Source organism: Dipteris shenzhenensis, chromosome 8 (assembly GCF_047967505.1).
Source record: "Dipteris shenzhenensis isolate YYH24624 ecotype China chromosome 8, Dip_SZ_1.0, whole genome shotgun sequence".
In the NCBI taxonomy this organism is placed as follows: domain Eukaryota; kingdom Viridiplantae; phylum Streptophyta; class Polypodiopsida; order Gleicheniales; family Dipteridaceae; genus Dipteris; species Dipteris shenzhenensis.
Window position 1 is genome coordinate 41268244 of NC_141603.1, and position 14979 is coordinate 41283222.

The 14979-nt window shown below is 44.2% G+C and overlaps 1 protein-coding gene across 1 annotated transcript in view; it reads right to left on the bottom strand.

Moving 5' to 3' along the window:
• LOC147899512 (B-block binding subunit of TFIIIC) overlaps positions 1 to 14979 on the bottom strand; it is a 131156-nt gene that overhangs the window by 60258 nt on the left and 55919 nt on the right. Inside the window, exons 11-14 of the mRNA XM_087377855.1 lie at positions 11778 to 12178; positions 10696 to 11617; positions 9696 to 10479; positions 2792 to 2859 (exon numbers count right to left, since the gene is read on the bottom strand). Of these exons, the coding sequence (XP_087233981.1) occupies positions 2792 to 2859; positions 9696 to 10479; positions 10696 to 11617; positions 11778 to 12178 (2175 nt within the window). The remainder of the gene's footprint in view (positions 1 to 2791; positions 2860 to 9695; positions 10480 to 10695; positions 11618 to 11777; positions 12179 to 14979) is intronic.

The window sequence follows — 14979 nt, forward strand, 5'->3', positions numbered from 1 at the left end:
ACGAAGTCTATGCGAAGAGACCCGGAACTGCCCAATAGAGACCCTTAGTGAGTGGGGTAAGTGGATCTATGTGTATCCTAGTGGGTCAATGAAACCCTCCTCTGTGATATGTAAGTAGTGATCTGTAAAGAAGCTAAGCTTCACTGGGAGTTCGCTCGGTCCCAACCAGATCCGGAATGTGTGTAGCTGTAAGAGATCCTCATGGATTACCTGGTTGACCTCGTGTGACCAGAGGGGAGAAAACGGAGCGTCCATACTATACTAGAAGAAAGGGAGTCTATCCATGTGGAGCCCCAATTGCTCAAACCATCTCTCTGTGCGTGCATAGCTCAAACCATCTCTCTGTGCGTGCATACCAGCATCTCTAGTCACCTCCTATTGAGAGTGTCATAGAGGAGGACAATGCTAGCCATGGCAGCCTACTGTGTCCAGAAGAGTAATCCCCATACTCCCTGACTCGGTACAGATATGTGATGACCTGAAATGCAGCATCTAGCTGTAATGGGGATTGACCCAAACTCAGCCTAAATGATCTAATGAGAAACACATGGCTTACTACAAATCATCCGTGATAGCATGAGAACCTGTAGCCACTCCACATGCGCCCACTCTATATCCGACAAGTCTGGCCCCCAACAAGGGCTGCCATACATCCCCGCTGGGCAGACCAAGGAGTCGAAAAGCAGCCCCTTGGTCTGCGGATCCTGAAAGTGCGAGTGGAAACACTACCTCTCTAGTCTGGCCAATGAAGCGTATCCTCTACTCAAGCGTGCCTGCATCGCGGGTCTCATAGTGAAGATGGATCCATAGAAGACAGCCCCAAGATACGTAGGCGAGGAATGAAAGTGGGGGCGTAGGAGAGGGCAAGGAGGGTGGGATGCAAGAGGGAGGGATCTCTAGTACTGGCCCTAGGGTTGTCTGAATTTGTGCTACTAAAACCTGTCCTTTGTCTTGTGCTACCAACTTTAGTGACAAATTGAACAATTCCGGATGCACTAGTTGAGGCGTCTCTAGGTTGCACACTCTGTATGGAGACCTCTGGCCAAGGTCCCATCCTCACTTGTTGCCTCTAGTGGGCCCGTCTCCTTCGAATTTTTGTGGCACGCTTGCTAGCTTTCTTGCCCTCCACTCCAAACTCCTTTCGATGGAGCCACCTATGGGGTTTGTGAAGAAGGCTATTGCTCCTCAGTGGGGTGGAGTCAAGTCCAACTCCCCTTGCCAACCTACTACTAATCTAGCAGACCCTAGGGACAAGGGGAGGGGCGTCTTGCAAAACATGGGCAAGCTCTAGTCACGTGGCCCATTTTTTAAAATGTAAGCATTGCCCTAGTAGACCTAAAACCTCCACCTGTTTCCTAATAACACCTCCAACCAAGGTCTCTAAAAGCACCTCCCCTGGGAGGGTATCAAGGTCATCTATGATCAACTGCACCTTCGAGACTCTACCCTCAAAAGAACGGAGGTTGTTGTGGTCATGACTCGAGAACAATGCCAAAATAGGCCCTAATAGAGGAAAGATCTGTACTCCTTAGGGAGGCCTAGGGAGCGGAGCATAATGGGATACCTCAGTACGTGATGCATCATCGTCACCATATCGTCCACTATGAATTCGTGGTATCAAAAGATGAAGAAAAGCAAATGTATACTAGGCTCTACTGCAATAGAGCTTGGGTGATGTCCAAGGAGCTAAGCTACATGAGAGGAACCCCTTCCATACATGGTGATGTCCTTTGTGTAGTAACCTTCTAGGCTAAGATTACTTGGACCCAATCCCAAACATGACATCATGTAGTGAGAACAACAATGCGGCCCACCACTACTCTATCTTAAAGGTCTATAGCATTCCCTGTCTGTTGTTTGTCCTCTGGGAAAAGGGAGATCTAGACAGCCGAGGATGTCAAAGGTGCTGCCAGCCCTTTGGCCAGACCCAAAGTCAACTCCTAGATCGCTGCCCCCTTTGGCAAACAAAACATACCCTGCTAATACGGGGAAAGGAAAACAGAAGAGCAAGATGGGACAATTCTTAATACACGGAAAAGGCAGGCCTGTTTGGCCTACCATAAGGGGGCTAAAAGGCCAGCCAATGGGCTGGCAAGAAACAGGGGTCGAGGGGGAAGGCAGAAGTAAAGGAGGCGAAGGAGGGACATGGGTGGAAAGGGAGGCCTGTTTGGCCTACCCACAGCCCAAACAGGCCAACCAAAGGGCTGGCAAAAAGCAGGGCGATAGAAGACAAGGCAGCAGACGAGTAGGGTAGGGGGAGGACTCAGCGGCCATGTTCGGCTCAACATTGAGGGTGACATGCAAGTAAAATGGTGGAGAACACAGGCGTGGCAGAAGCTGCCACCCTGACTGGGCGGTATGGCAGCCCGAAACAGGGCTGCCTACAGACCCAACAGGGCACATTGAAGGGGAGAGCAGAAGCTAAGCTGCGGGTACTGAGGGCGATGGAAGAGGAGAGGGATCAAGTGGGGAGTGGTCATAGCTCACCTCTCCTTTGAAGGACGGTCAACCATCCACAGTGTATTTGTGTGCATTTGTATCATCCTTCTACGGATTCGTTTCCGGGTTATTTTGCACCCTCTTTTTTTTGTGCTGAGACCTGATTTTGCTAGAGCACTCCATACCAAGTTTCTTGGTTTTTATTAGTAGGCCAGTTTGTCTCACATATGATATATATACTGTCTGCAGGCAAGCATGCGTGCGAGAGAGAGAGAGAATCAGATAATTGTTTAAGGAGAACTTAGCTGCATATGGTTTCATAGGCTCTTTCATGGAATACAGCTAGGCTTACCTCTCTTGCAAGTCCGTATGATTGCAATGCTTCCGCATATTCTTCCGCGATTTGTGTCCTTTCGTGTTCTGTACAAACATCAATGGCAAAGAGCTCAATGTACCTGTAGGGCATTCTTGCTATATACCTTACAAATTCACAGAAATACTATGGTCTACCTTTCTTGCCTAAGCCTTCTCCTCGTTGCTATCCACAGCTGTCCATAAAATACTTACTATAAACTGACTTACTCATTATTAAAGCTAGCACTTCAAACACCTTAATCTACACTACTTGCAAACAATATCAACAAAGATCTGCTCTCCTCAATATTTGATGCCATTAAGCTCAATTTCACTACATCATCACCTCTTCCTGAAAGCGTTAGTCTTCATTTTCCTTCTCAAGCAAAAAGGCCTCTAAAGAGAACCTTCAGAATCTTTTGAACACAACAAAGTAGACTATCTACCCTCCATCTTCCCTATATTCACATACACACATTCAGGAATAAAGACTGCAATGTTACAATTTTGGAATCTTGTACAAAAAATTTAGCACCAAAGGATGAAATGACACTACAACGCTTTGATATTTATATTTATGGTAAGTTTATTTTCAGCTTGAAAGTATTAAAAAATATGACAAAAACAAAGTATGGACACAAATTCGAGGAATAGGGTTTTACAATGTTCAACGCTAGAAAATATTTAAAGAACAATGGCCAGCCTAAGGCAAATATATGAATAACATGAGTAGATAATGATAAGCCTGGTGCAAGGGGGTGGAACCCAATCATCATGCGTTCAAAAAGGACTATAGAGCTTTTCAGTGTTTTGCTTCATACTCAAGCTTGGAATGAGGGATGATGAGCTGCCTATGGAGCACTACTCCTTCTGCATCTGCTTGCCCATCTCGCTTTTGCCTTTCTTTGCATTGCTTCCCTTCCCCTTCTTTTCCCCCCCTTTCTTGCTGCTATTGCAACTTTTAATGGCTTACTTTGTTGAAGATAGCACAGGCACTATTTCAGCAAAGCCTGGTGTATTTGGCTCCCCACTTGGTTTTTTGCACCCCTTGGAGACATTGGCTCCGTTGAGAGGCTCCAGGAGAAAAGCCTAGTTCATCATGGATTGTGGATAAGTCCAACGCTTTAAGTGACGAAGGCCGAGAGGGTGGATTACTCCTTCAACTCCTCACGAGCCTCATGGGTACATCAGGGAGACAAGTTGACACGCTAGCCTTCAAAAACACCCCCTCAAGGTTAGACACCTCTAATCTGGGAGATCTAGGATCAACAATATCTCCAAGTGAACTTGCAAAGCATCCACAAGTTAGTACTCAAACACTAGGACACATTTGAATCAATCAAGTGCGCCAACACCCAACCGTAGACCCCAATCAGACTCGAGCTAGAGCCAAGCAACCCTGAGCCACTATTGTCCCAAGTAAGATTGTGCTTCCCATTCCAAATAATTCGCTCTCTTATTCAAAGTCTGAAGCTTTCAAAAGTTACCAAATTCATCGGGCTCTAGAAGGAGCTCTCCTTTCAAGTCTTCAACGCAGAGGGCTCTTTCTTCAAATCCCGCCATGAGGAGAAAGCATTCCCTCGAGATACATTTCTACAACATTAGAAGATATATGGTCACAATAACTCATGAAGGCAAAACGTATCTCACACCAATCGGACATACTCTCAGGTGTTAGAACTATTTATATTTCCTAAGGCAGTGGCCAATGTTATGTGATAAGGGGCTAGACACGTTTCTCCTTTATTAAGATCTTTTATCCCTAACCTCAGTTAGAGGTTGAGTTAGGCTGAAAATGCCGAGTCAACCCTGAGATGGAATCAGAGAAGAAAGGAGATCCCCTCCAAACTTTGAAGAAAGTGTTCCTCCTAGCAGAGGCTGCTCTTGATGACCCCTACATACTCGCCCAAATGGCCATCAAGGTATGTATAGTATCAGTCCAAATACTGGCCAATGTCTGAGAGGGGTGAACCTGGGATCCATCCAATGTCTCTGTACATCTGCCTCTCCAAATATGCCAAGCTGCAATACTAGCCAGAATCTCCCATGATGTGTCTACCAAAGCATGTGCAGCTCTGAAAGAAGTAAAAGCAACATCCTATAGGAAACATGACTATACTAAGTGTCGGCAAACCAAAAAAGCCCCATCTGAGTCATGTCCCTCGAAAAAGACCTGAGGCCCCGTAAGAGAGATCCAGGCCACTGAACCCCAGGTTATAAAGAAGGGTGAAGTATGGAAAATACATAATATCCTTGCAACACCCTTCTAGATCGTCCTCACTTGTCTACACCCCCAAAGACAATGCTGAACAGTCTCAATCGCAAAATGGCAATGAGGACATGTAGGGTTAGCCCTGAACCTCGACCTCCACAAGTTCACCGCAATCCCTCCATGAATAGAAAGCCAAAAGAAAAGAGTGATTTTTCTATTCTTGAGGGATTTCCAATGTCTCCTCCAAAACCTTTTGTGCACATCTGCAGAAATGTGAAAGCCGTCCCGATGAGGAGACCTAGAGGGCCTGCAACCTCTACAACTAAGCTGAAATCTCCTAGAGTTTCTGACAGTGAAACGAAAAGAAGAGGATGCTTTTCTCTCACAAGAAGAGGGGAGTCATGGTGGTGGTGCAAGTCGCCGGCAATAGGGACAACAAGCGGCCCTGGTAGGACAGGCACCTGTAGGCATTAGTCCTGAGCAAAGGAGGTGGGATACATGTAATGCTCAAATCTTGTTTTTTATTTCACTGAACACCAAGAAGTTTGAGGGTGACTCTATGCAGAAACATGTTACCAGGATTCAAGATTTGCTAAAGCAACTCTTGAACATTGATGAGGTCATTCTAGACTCACAGCTTGTTACCATTACTTTGAACTCCTTGCCGGAGTCTTATCTTTCTTTCCATATGTCTCTCAACCTTTCAATGTGAGGGAATCAGAATCGCCTCACTTTTCAAGATTTGGTAGCACTCTTGTTGTAGGAGGAGCAGACACGAAAGAATATGGCTTCACGTTCTCAACATTGGGAGCATGCTTTTCCAGCAAAGGATAAGGGCAAAAAGAAAGTTCAGCCAAGTCATGCCTCTAGCAGTGGTCCTGGACATTCACATGCAGGTGGGAAAATTAAAAAGGATGCCTCAAAGCCTTTCAAGAAAGTCAAGTGCCATTATTGCAAAAAACTTGGTCATCACATCAGTGAATGCCCCAAGAGGCTTGCACAAGAGAAGAAGAAAGAGTCTGATATGGTAGTTTCAGGCTCAGCTCATAATGTAGGTTCCGATGATACATTTTGTTGAGCATGATTGGACCTTCTTTACTTGCAGCTATGATGTTTCTTGGAAGTCACGTATTTTCGGCATGAATGAAACAGCTTAGACATGGTATTTTGATAGCGGTGCTGCCAACCATATCACAGCACATAAATCATTCTTTGATAAGTTATCTAGTGCACCGTTTGACAAGTCAGTTTCTTCTGCCAACGATTCTTCATATCTAGTTAAGGGGATTGGAGAACTTTCACTCACTAAAATCTTCTTAAAATCTTCTTAATCCCAAGATAAAACATCCTGGATGCAAAAATCTGAACCAACTTGAAGACTTCATCTGAGCAATGGCCTAGAAATGTATCTATGTATGTGCATGCATGCATGCATGTGTGTACGCGTTGGTGCATGTGTGTGTGCCCGCGTGCATGCAACTATTCTCCTATCTATGTGTGGCGAGCACGGCAGTCTAGCAGGCCTCCCGTGATTTCTTTCATTTTGTGACAAGTAAATCCATTTTTTTCAGCGGAGCTCTTTTGCTAAAATCCCTACAACAGAGGCAACTTCCCTCTCTATGGAGGAGTATAACCTTTTAGACAAAGCTAAAAATTAGAATCTGGAGGGTGAAAAAGGTTGAATGCATCTGTAAAGGACCTTTTATGAAATTGTGCAAGCCTTATTTGATCAGGATACATACACACATACATACATACATGCATGCATGCATGTAGGATCGGAGAGAAGAGAGAGAGAGTGCAGGTACGAAAGAGTCGAAGTAGAACAGCCGTCACGTCAAAGTCTTAGATAAATAAAAACATACAAGTACAAAGTACTTGTACCTAGACCTAGGACTAAGTGTCCTAGGTGTCACATAGGACTAAGTGTCCTATGTGGCCTAAAAGGCACTAACACTATAAGTGCCTACACTTATGCCTACAAGGCAAATACCATGGCCTATAGGGCATCACTAGAACCACCAGAAGATGGCCTACAAACCCCATGGGATGGGCTGAAGTACTCTGGAAACGTCTCAGAATACCTGGTAGTTTCTGGTCATGGTGGCACATGTTCATCCAAAAGGATATAGCCACCTATGAATGTACAAGGAATGTCAGATCATGTAACAAAGGGAACCAAGTGTAAAGCCTGTCAGAAGACTTCGAGCTTGGGACGAGGAAGTGCCTTTGTAAACATATCTGTGATGTTGTCCTCTGTGGGAAGATAGGACAACTCTATGTCTCCTGCTGACAACCGCTCCCGAACATAATGATAGTGAACTTCAATATGCTTGGTACGCGCATGAAACACTGGGTTACGCGCAATGGCCAAAGCACTCTGGCTGTCAGTGTAGACATCAGTGGAGAATGGCTGGCAAATACCAAGATCTGTAAGTAATTGTCGAAGCCAAACACACTCTACTGTAGCGGTGAAAGCTGCCCTGTACTCAGCCTCACAGCTAGACGTGGCAACTGTTGGTTGCTTCTTCCTGAGCCAAGAGATACATGAATTGCCAAGCAAAAAACAATTGCCAGTATGTGACACTCTGGTGTCGGAACATCCTGCCCAGTCACTATCCGTGTAAGCATGCATGGTAAGTGAACCCTGATCACCATAGAAGAGGGCTAAATCCTGAGTGCCTCTCAGATATCTGAAGACTCTCTTCACTGCCTGCCAATGCTGTGAACTGGGCACGTGCATGAATCTGCTGAGCTGAGATACTGCACACTGCAAGTCAGGTCTGGTGTGACATAAATAAATAAGGCATCCAACAGCCTGCTGATAAAGAGTGATATTACATGGTGGGCTCCCATCATGAGCTGAGAATTTGAAGCCAAGGTCCACTGGAGTAGAGATTGGCTTGCAATCCTCAAACTGAAAACGATCAAGGAGCTGTCCAATATACTTGGACTCAGACATCATGATACCCCCCTCAACCTGAGCAAACTAAATGCCCAAATAATAATGGAGCCGTCCCATGTCTGACATGTCAAAAATCTGCTGTAAATCAGCCTTGAAAGCTGCAATTTGCTGAGTATCGGGGCCCGTTATGAGCATATCATCCACATATAAAATCAGCACTAAAAAATGAGATCCACTCCCATGGACATAAAGGGTGGGTTCTGTGGGACTATTCTCAAAACCAAGGGATAGTAAGTGTGCATGAATTTTGGCATACCATGCCCTGGGTGCTTGCTTCAAACCATAAAGGACTTTTCTAAGCCGGCATACCTTATTTTCAGAATTAACAACCTCAAAGCCAGGAGGTTGTGTGACATAGACTTCTTCCTGCAGATCCCCATGAAGAAAAGCGGTCTTGATGTCAAGTTGGTGCACTTTCCAATGATGATGGGCTGCAATGGCAATGACACATCGAATGGTAGTAATCCTAGATGTGGGAGCAAATGTCTCCTCAAAGTCAATGCCTTGTTGTTGGGCATACCCTTTTGCAACAAGACGGGCTTTGTATCGATCTATGCTGCCATCAGATTTCCTTTTTAATTTGTAGACCCACTACGTTTCAATGGCATGCTTGCCAGGTGGGAGATCTACTAATTCCCATGTGTCATTTTTGGCAATAGATTGTAACTCAGCTTTCATTGCATCCATCCACTCTTTGCTGTCAAAAGCATCTTTATGGCACAAAGGCTCTTCTGATACCACTGTAGGATCGGAGAGAAGAGAGAGAGAGTGCAGGTACGAAAGAGTCGAAGTAGAACAGCCGTCACGTCAAAGTCTTAGATAAATAAAAACATACAAGTACAAAGTACTTGTACCTAGACCTTGATGGCCTACAATGCATGCATATATATATATATATATATATATATAGAGAGAGAGAGAGAGAGTGAAAGCATACAGCTGGAAGTGCAGCAGCTGACTGCAAACACACAATGAACCTCACAGATAGCAAATCCTTGCTGAGGAGTTGAGAAGCTCCCTCAGAAACTTCTTGGTGACTTCTCACAGAAGCCAGGGCACTTCAGCACCATCTTATGCGGCGCACTTACACAATGTGCCAAATCAAAGTGCATTAAACAAATGCCATAGGTACAATATTTGCATCTGATCAGCTGCCATAGAGTGAGTGAGATGGTGAGTGCATGCCTATGTGACACATGCAAGGCCAATAAAATAGACCAGTGGATTTGGTACCATGGGCAACCATCCCCTCAATCCATGCTGGATGTATGTGGGGGCTTGCCAAATCACGTGGCCACTTAAAAATCTCCAACCCTTGTCCATGACATAACATCATGGATGTCCTAACCTAAGACCTAAAGTTTACCTACCACTCTCTTTTATCTTGAAAATAATCCTAACCCAATTTAATGAACGAACTCCATCGTTCATCAATTTTCCGAACATGAAAAGCCTAAGACAACCATATTCAACATCTCTTATAGAATGAGTCAGTGAGACTTATGCGGGTGTGCTTTGATACTACTCAATTTCCCATGTAGAGTTTTGTTTCTTTTTTAAACTAATAAATCCAATGACGATGAGCTTTGATATGACTAGGATTTTCCATATAGAGTTTTTTTTTTAATTTAAAAAAATGATAAATGAAATGAGGCCTAAGACAAAGATAGTACCCAGAAAATGAGAGTGTGCATTTATTACCATGCATAATTGTTAGAAGCTTACCATCACCTCCAGTTAATCCTCCAACATCATCCATCTGTAATCCTTCATCTCCTGCCCTTGAAACTGCCTCCCAAACCGCATTTAACAAAGAAGAGTCTCGCATTTTCAACTGAAACCCATGGGCCTCAGGAAAATCTTTTGTCTCCTCTGAAGCTTCTGTTAGACAAAACTTCGACTTGGAAATATCCTTATTAAGGGTAGGTAGAGCCTCCAAACCCCGATCAGAAGGAACCCCGATCAAGTCCACACTTGTTGCAACTCCCATTGCCTCGAGAGCAGATGAAGTATTGCCAGAAAAAGAATTGAAGCAGGAGTTTTCTAGAGACTCCAAACCAAGCATTCTCTCCAAAGACATTGTCTCAAGGTGCACCTTAACTTGAATACCAGGAAATCCTCTTTCTCGACGTTGACCAAATCCGCATTCCATAGAGGCAGCTCCATACTTGGGTTTCACAACACGAGGATCTTCTGTGCCACTGGACATCTCTCTCTTGCGCTTTTGTACAAGATCCTCTTGGTCTTTTTCCCCAAATCCTCTATCCGGCATAAAGGGTGCAATTGCAAGCTGCCTTGACAATACTAAAGCAAATAGGTGGGATAATGCACCCCACTCTTGCTCATGCTTCAGAACCACCCAATCTCGCTCTAACTCTGCTGCCATCTCTTTGAGCCAAGCTTCAAAACTCAAGGACTCATCACAAGTGGAAGGGCTAAAAGGAGAAGCTCCGGAATTTTGATAGAATTTCGGAGACAGCACAAAATCATGGGAATCATGACCAATTGCCTGCATAAAACATGAAACAAACTATAACAAGCATTCATACGAAGGAAAAATATTAGTTTTTTTGTTGTTTGAATCCTACATAAGGACAAATCTCACATCACCAAAGCATTGACATGGACATAAAGTACAGAGAACAAGTTTGCAATAAGCTGATCACTATGTAATTAAAAATGGATTGCAAAAGCATGGAAGAATGAGAAGAGAAAGATTGCATACCACCATGCCCTGGTCCTTCAGAAATCTGAAAGCAGTAAAAATATCAGATTCCTTGCAACGGCGCAGTGCATCTACCAATACTTTGGACACTTCTGACTCCACTGCTGAGTTTAAAAAAACCAACTTAATGAGCTCCACAGCCATTGCAGCACCAACAGACTTCTGCACAAGGTCTGTGCTGCCAACCTCTGCCGGAGTAGTTGCCCTCTGCAATGTCTTACGCACATGAGCACGATTTGGTCTTGTCCTAGGATTTGCCACGCTCTTGAGACTTAAAGAGAGTGGCTCATTAGTTGAACTACTTGACACCAACAAATCAGCACATTGTGAGACATCGTCTCCAACTCCTTCACTGGTAACATTCATAGGAGTGACATCCTCAGTCTCTCCAAGTTTATCTCTTTGAAGGTCACCAGTCTTGTTAGAGGCCATAGACCCAGGTTGAATTTGACCAGCACGCTTCAAACTACTGTGACCTACTTGAGAAGATCCTGCTATTTTCTTCAACAGCTTTGCTCGAGATGCATTTTTGCATCGGATTATGTCCTCTAACTCAGCAGACAGTGAAGGATCCTCAAAATCATCCCAGCTAAAACCTTGGTTGCATGCAACAGATGGCTTGTCTGCAAAATCTTTTCCTCCAAAACCCTCACCTACTTGCAAACTAAATCCAATACCATGTCTACCAATCCCAAGTGAGTTTATCCCTGACTGTGAACAAAGGTGCTTTGTATAGCGAGCTGCAAGAACATTACAGAGCGACATCAAAAGCTTCCGTACAGCAGGAACCATCTTCAATATAGCAATTCTTCTTCTGCATGTTTCCGGTGGTGCAGGAAGCCCTTGTATTGTATTCCAATCCACACGATTGTATCTAGCACCTAATATAGCTCTTTGTCTTGTATATCTAGCAATAAGGACTCTGTCAACAGTAAATTATGGCATCAAAGTATAGGGTTAGGGGATTACACATCACTTTTTATTGCCATGATATTCCAGATATGTCAATGTGAAAAGCATTAGATTTCTCAAGTATAAACTGTAATCATGATGAAATAATCAAGACTGATAATGATACTTACCTATCTGATGCACTTGTCCACAGGAACTTCTTTTTCCTTAGCGGTCTGAATTTCCTAACAACATTGACATGATTGACAAAACCTGCCTCTGATTCATTTCTACCATCATCAGCTTCCTCAGACATTTCCTTCTCAGATTTTTCTATGGATCCCAACTCTTCTTCTCTACATGAGCTATTAGCTTGATTACTTAAAACGTTCTGCTGAGAATGCAATTTACTCCTTTTGATTTCTAATTTGGCAGATTCAAGGATGCCTTCTGAAGACAATGACTGTTTCCTCTTAAAGCCCCTAGGAGCTAGTGCGATATTTATATTTGTCAAGTCAGAAGTGTCTTCCTTTGAATCTTGCATCTCTTGTAAGCGTAATTTGTGGTTTTTCTCATATGATACTCGCAAAACCTGCAGAAAACATGACCATATAGTTAAACCTCATGAATCAACAAAATTTGAGTCTTATACCATGCAACAAAAAGGCAAAAACCAGGACCTGGATCACAGATAAATATTGTAACAGAACCGTATTCATAAAACTTAGTCAACATCTTCCGACATCATATACCATCCGAAAACCAACAAAGAATATAATGAAAAAGATGTCAACAATGCACAGCCAGGAGGCAGAAGCAGGATAAACCCATGCTTCTCAGTGTGAGGGCAAGACAAGCCGAATCTTAACAGAGGCAAGAAATCCATTGTACATGTTTTCACACCTGATCAAAATAATAATGGAGAATTATGTGTGCATGCACCAATGGTTGATTGTCAGAGAATATGCCACACAAAATAGCATTCAACATGGCTATGTACTTTAGTTTCATACTTTCATGTAGAAAAAAATGGGAATGCAGTGAATACATGGAATATCAAAACTGTAGGGTTAGGATAATGAGAAGGGCAGACTTCTCATGTCCCTTTGTTGTTCTCTAGAAAAAAGACTCCCACTTACACCATTGTTGTACAAGTCTTTAGGCGCATAGCTTTCGAGGTGTGTTAGGTGTGATGGAACCAGTTTCTGGCAAGCTAAAGGGCAGTGAACTACTACTGACTGGGTATCCACATCAATTACAACCAATATAACATTTCCAGCCACTTTCATTAGATGAAAACCACTTAGAAAACAACTTCAAACACACTGAAAAAGAGGCTGCCCCTGCTCAGAACAATACACGAGAGACACCGATTGGCAAATGCTTTGGTGCCCCTTTCGGTATTTATTCAATACTTCTGGCAATGGAATCTGTTCGTACAACAAGGGCTCGCCCCTTGCACTCTGCCTCACTGGCAATTCCACTGTATAACCCAATTCCTGGCTTCAAAATGCATCCAATCCCTAGTGCACATAGAACCCATCTGCCAAGGCAAGGGTAGACTATTTGTGTCCACTGCAAAGCTGTCCAGGCACAAGGCATCCAGCTTGCTCCAAAGGGTTTGGCAGTCCCACGAGCCAATGTCCAGCCTCTCATGATGGCATTGCAACACATAGATATAAAACTGCACACGTGACCTCAAAGCAGTAAGAAATCCACAACGTTGTCCCTCTAGCACAAATCTAGGCACGCCCTATGTAACTAGGTGTCTATCCACAGCCTGAATGGCCAAGATGGAGCTTCCAACAGCAAAAGAACAACAAAAATCTTCAAAAAAGACAAATAAAAACCAAATTGAGGGTCATAATAACCATGCTCGCTATCCTTGGAAGAGGGGCGAGCTCTGCCCTCGCACGTATCCTCTGTCCAGGCCCCCAACAGCGCACAATCGACCCTCAGTCACGAGCAAATGAAGAAATAGCAGCAAATGAGCTTGAACCCGCTCTAAATGGCATCTATCCAGTACCAAGTTATCTCTTTCGGGTTAGAACACCTCCAAAGGGCAGCAGATCCACAAAGCAAAGGTTAGCAAGAGAAATGGGCGAGCTCTACCCTCGCACCTATCCTCTGTCCAGGCCCCCAGCAGCGCATAGTTGACCCTCAGTCACGAGCAAATGAAGAAATAGAAGCAAATGAGCTTGAACCCGCTCCGAATGGCATCTATCCAGTACTAGGTGCTCTCTTTCGGGTTAGAACACATCCAGAGGGCAGCAGATCCACAAAGCAAAGGCTAGTAAGAGAAATGCGCAGCTAGGAGAGAGAGGAAGAGAGAGTGCAGGAGGATCATGGGCAAGAGAAAGCGACCGTACAGCCAGCAATGAGCCTCAACAAATGGGCAAGAGAGAGAGAGAGAGAGAGAGAGAGAGAGAGAATCTGCATCAAAATGTGTGCCAACGCTGCCTTGAAATGCGTGCCACAAATTCTGTACAGCCTGAAATCACCTCGGGTGGCATGCAGTCAGCTGTACAATCAGCAATAGCTCTGCACACAACTCGCCTGAAAGGTCCATTCAGCCCGTACGGCTATTCAAAGTGCCTTGGGATTCATGCAAAATACCCATACAGCTTTTGAAAGCATGCCAGCAGCCTTGATTTTCATGACAATGCCCACAAGGGGAAAGAAAGGCGTCGTACGTGATCACATACCACAATCCAAGGTGCAAGGATAGAGAGAGGAGATCCAAACTAGAGAAAGAAAGTCAACACTTGGAACCACATGCACACATGGGACTGCCACGTGGCTCATTAAAGCCTCTAAACCCTTACCAACGACACACTTTGGTTCCCCTTAGACCCAACTTTTTGACCCCTCTAAACCTTGCCTTGGCCCTACCATTTGGGCCTAGTGGGTGCACCTAGGGATTTAGACCCTACTCCTAGGTTTTCAATGTCCCCGGGTTTATTTGCACAAAAAAATTCATGTCCCCGTGACATGTGAACTTCGAAAAAAAAATATTTCTGAAAATTTAAGGTGCAAGGTTCTAGAAACTATATTTCCTCTCCCCTTTTATTTCTGAAATTTTAAGGTGCGAGCTTCTAAAAATTATTATTTTTTAAAGTTGAAAAAAAAGGGGAAGGGGAGAGGAAATATCCATATGACATGTAGAAAAGGATGAGGGGGCGGAGAAAGAGGATGAGAGGGGGTGGAGAAAGGGGATGAGAGGGGGCTGACACTCAAGAGGGAGGGCCAAGAATGAAAGGGGGTAGAGTCAAAACGGATCTTAGAGCATAGAGGGCTGAGAAGGAGACTCTGAAAGGGATGGGAGGGAGGGCTGAGAGAACGTTGACAAAGCGCAAAAGGGGATGAGAGAGGGCTGAGAAGGATTCAATGATG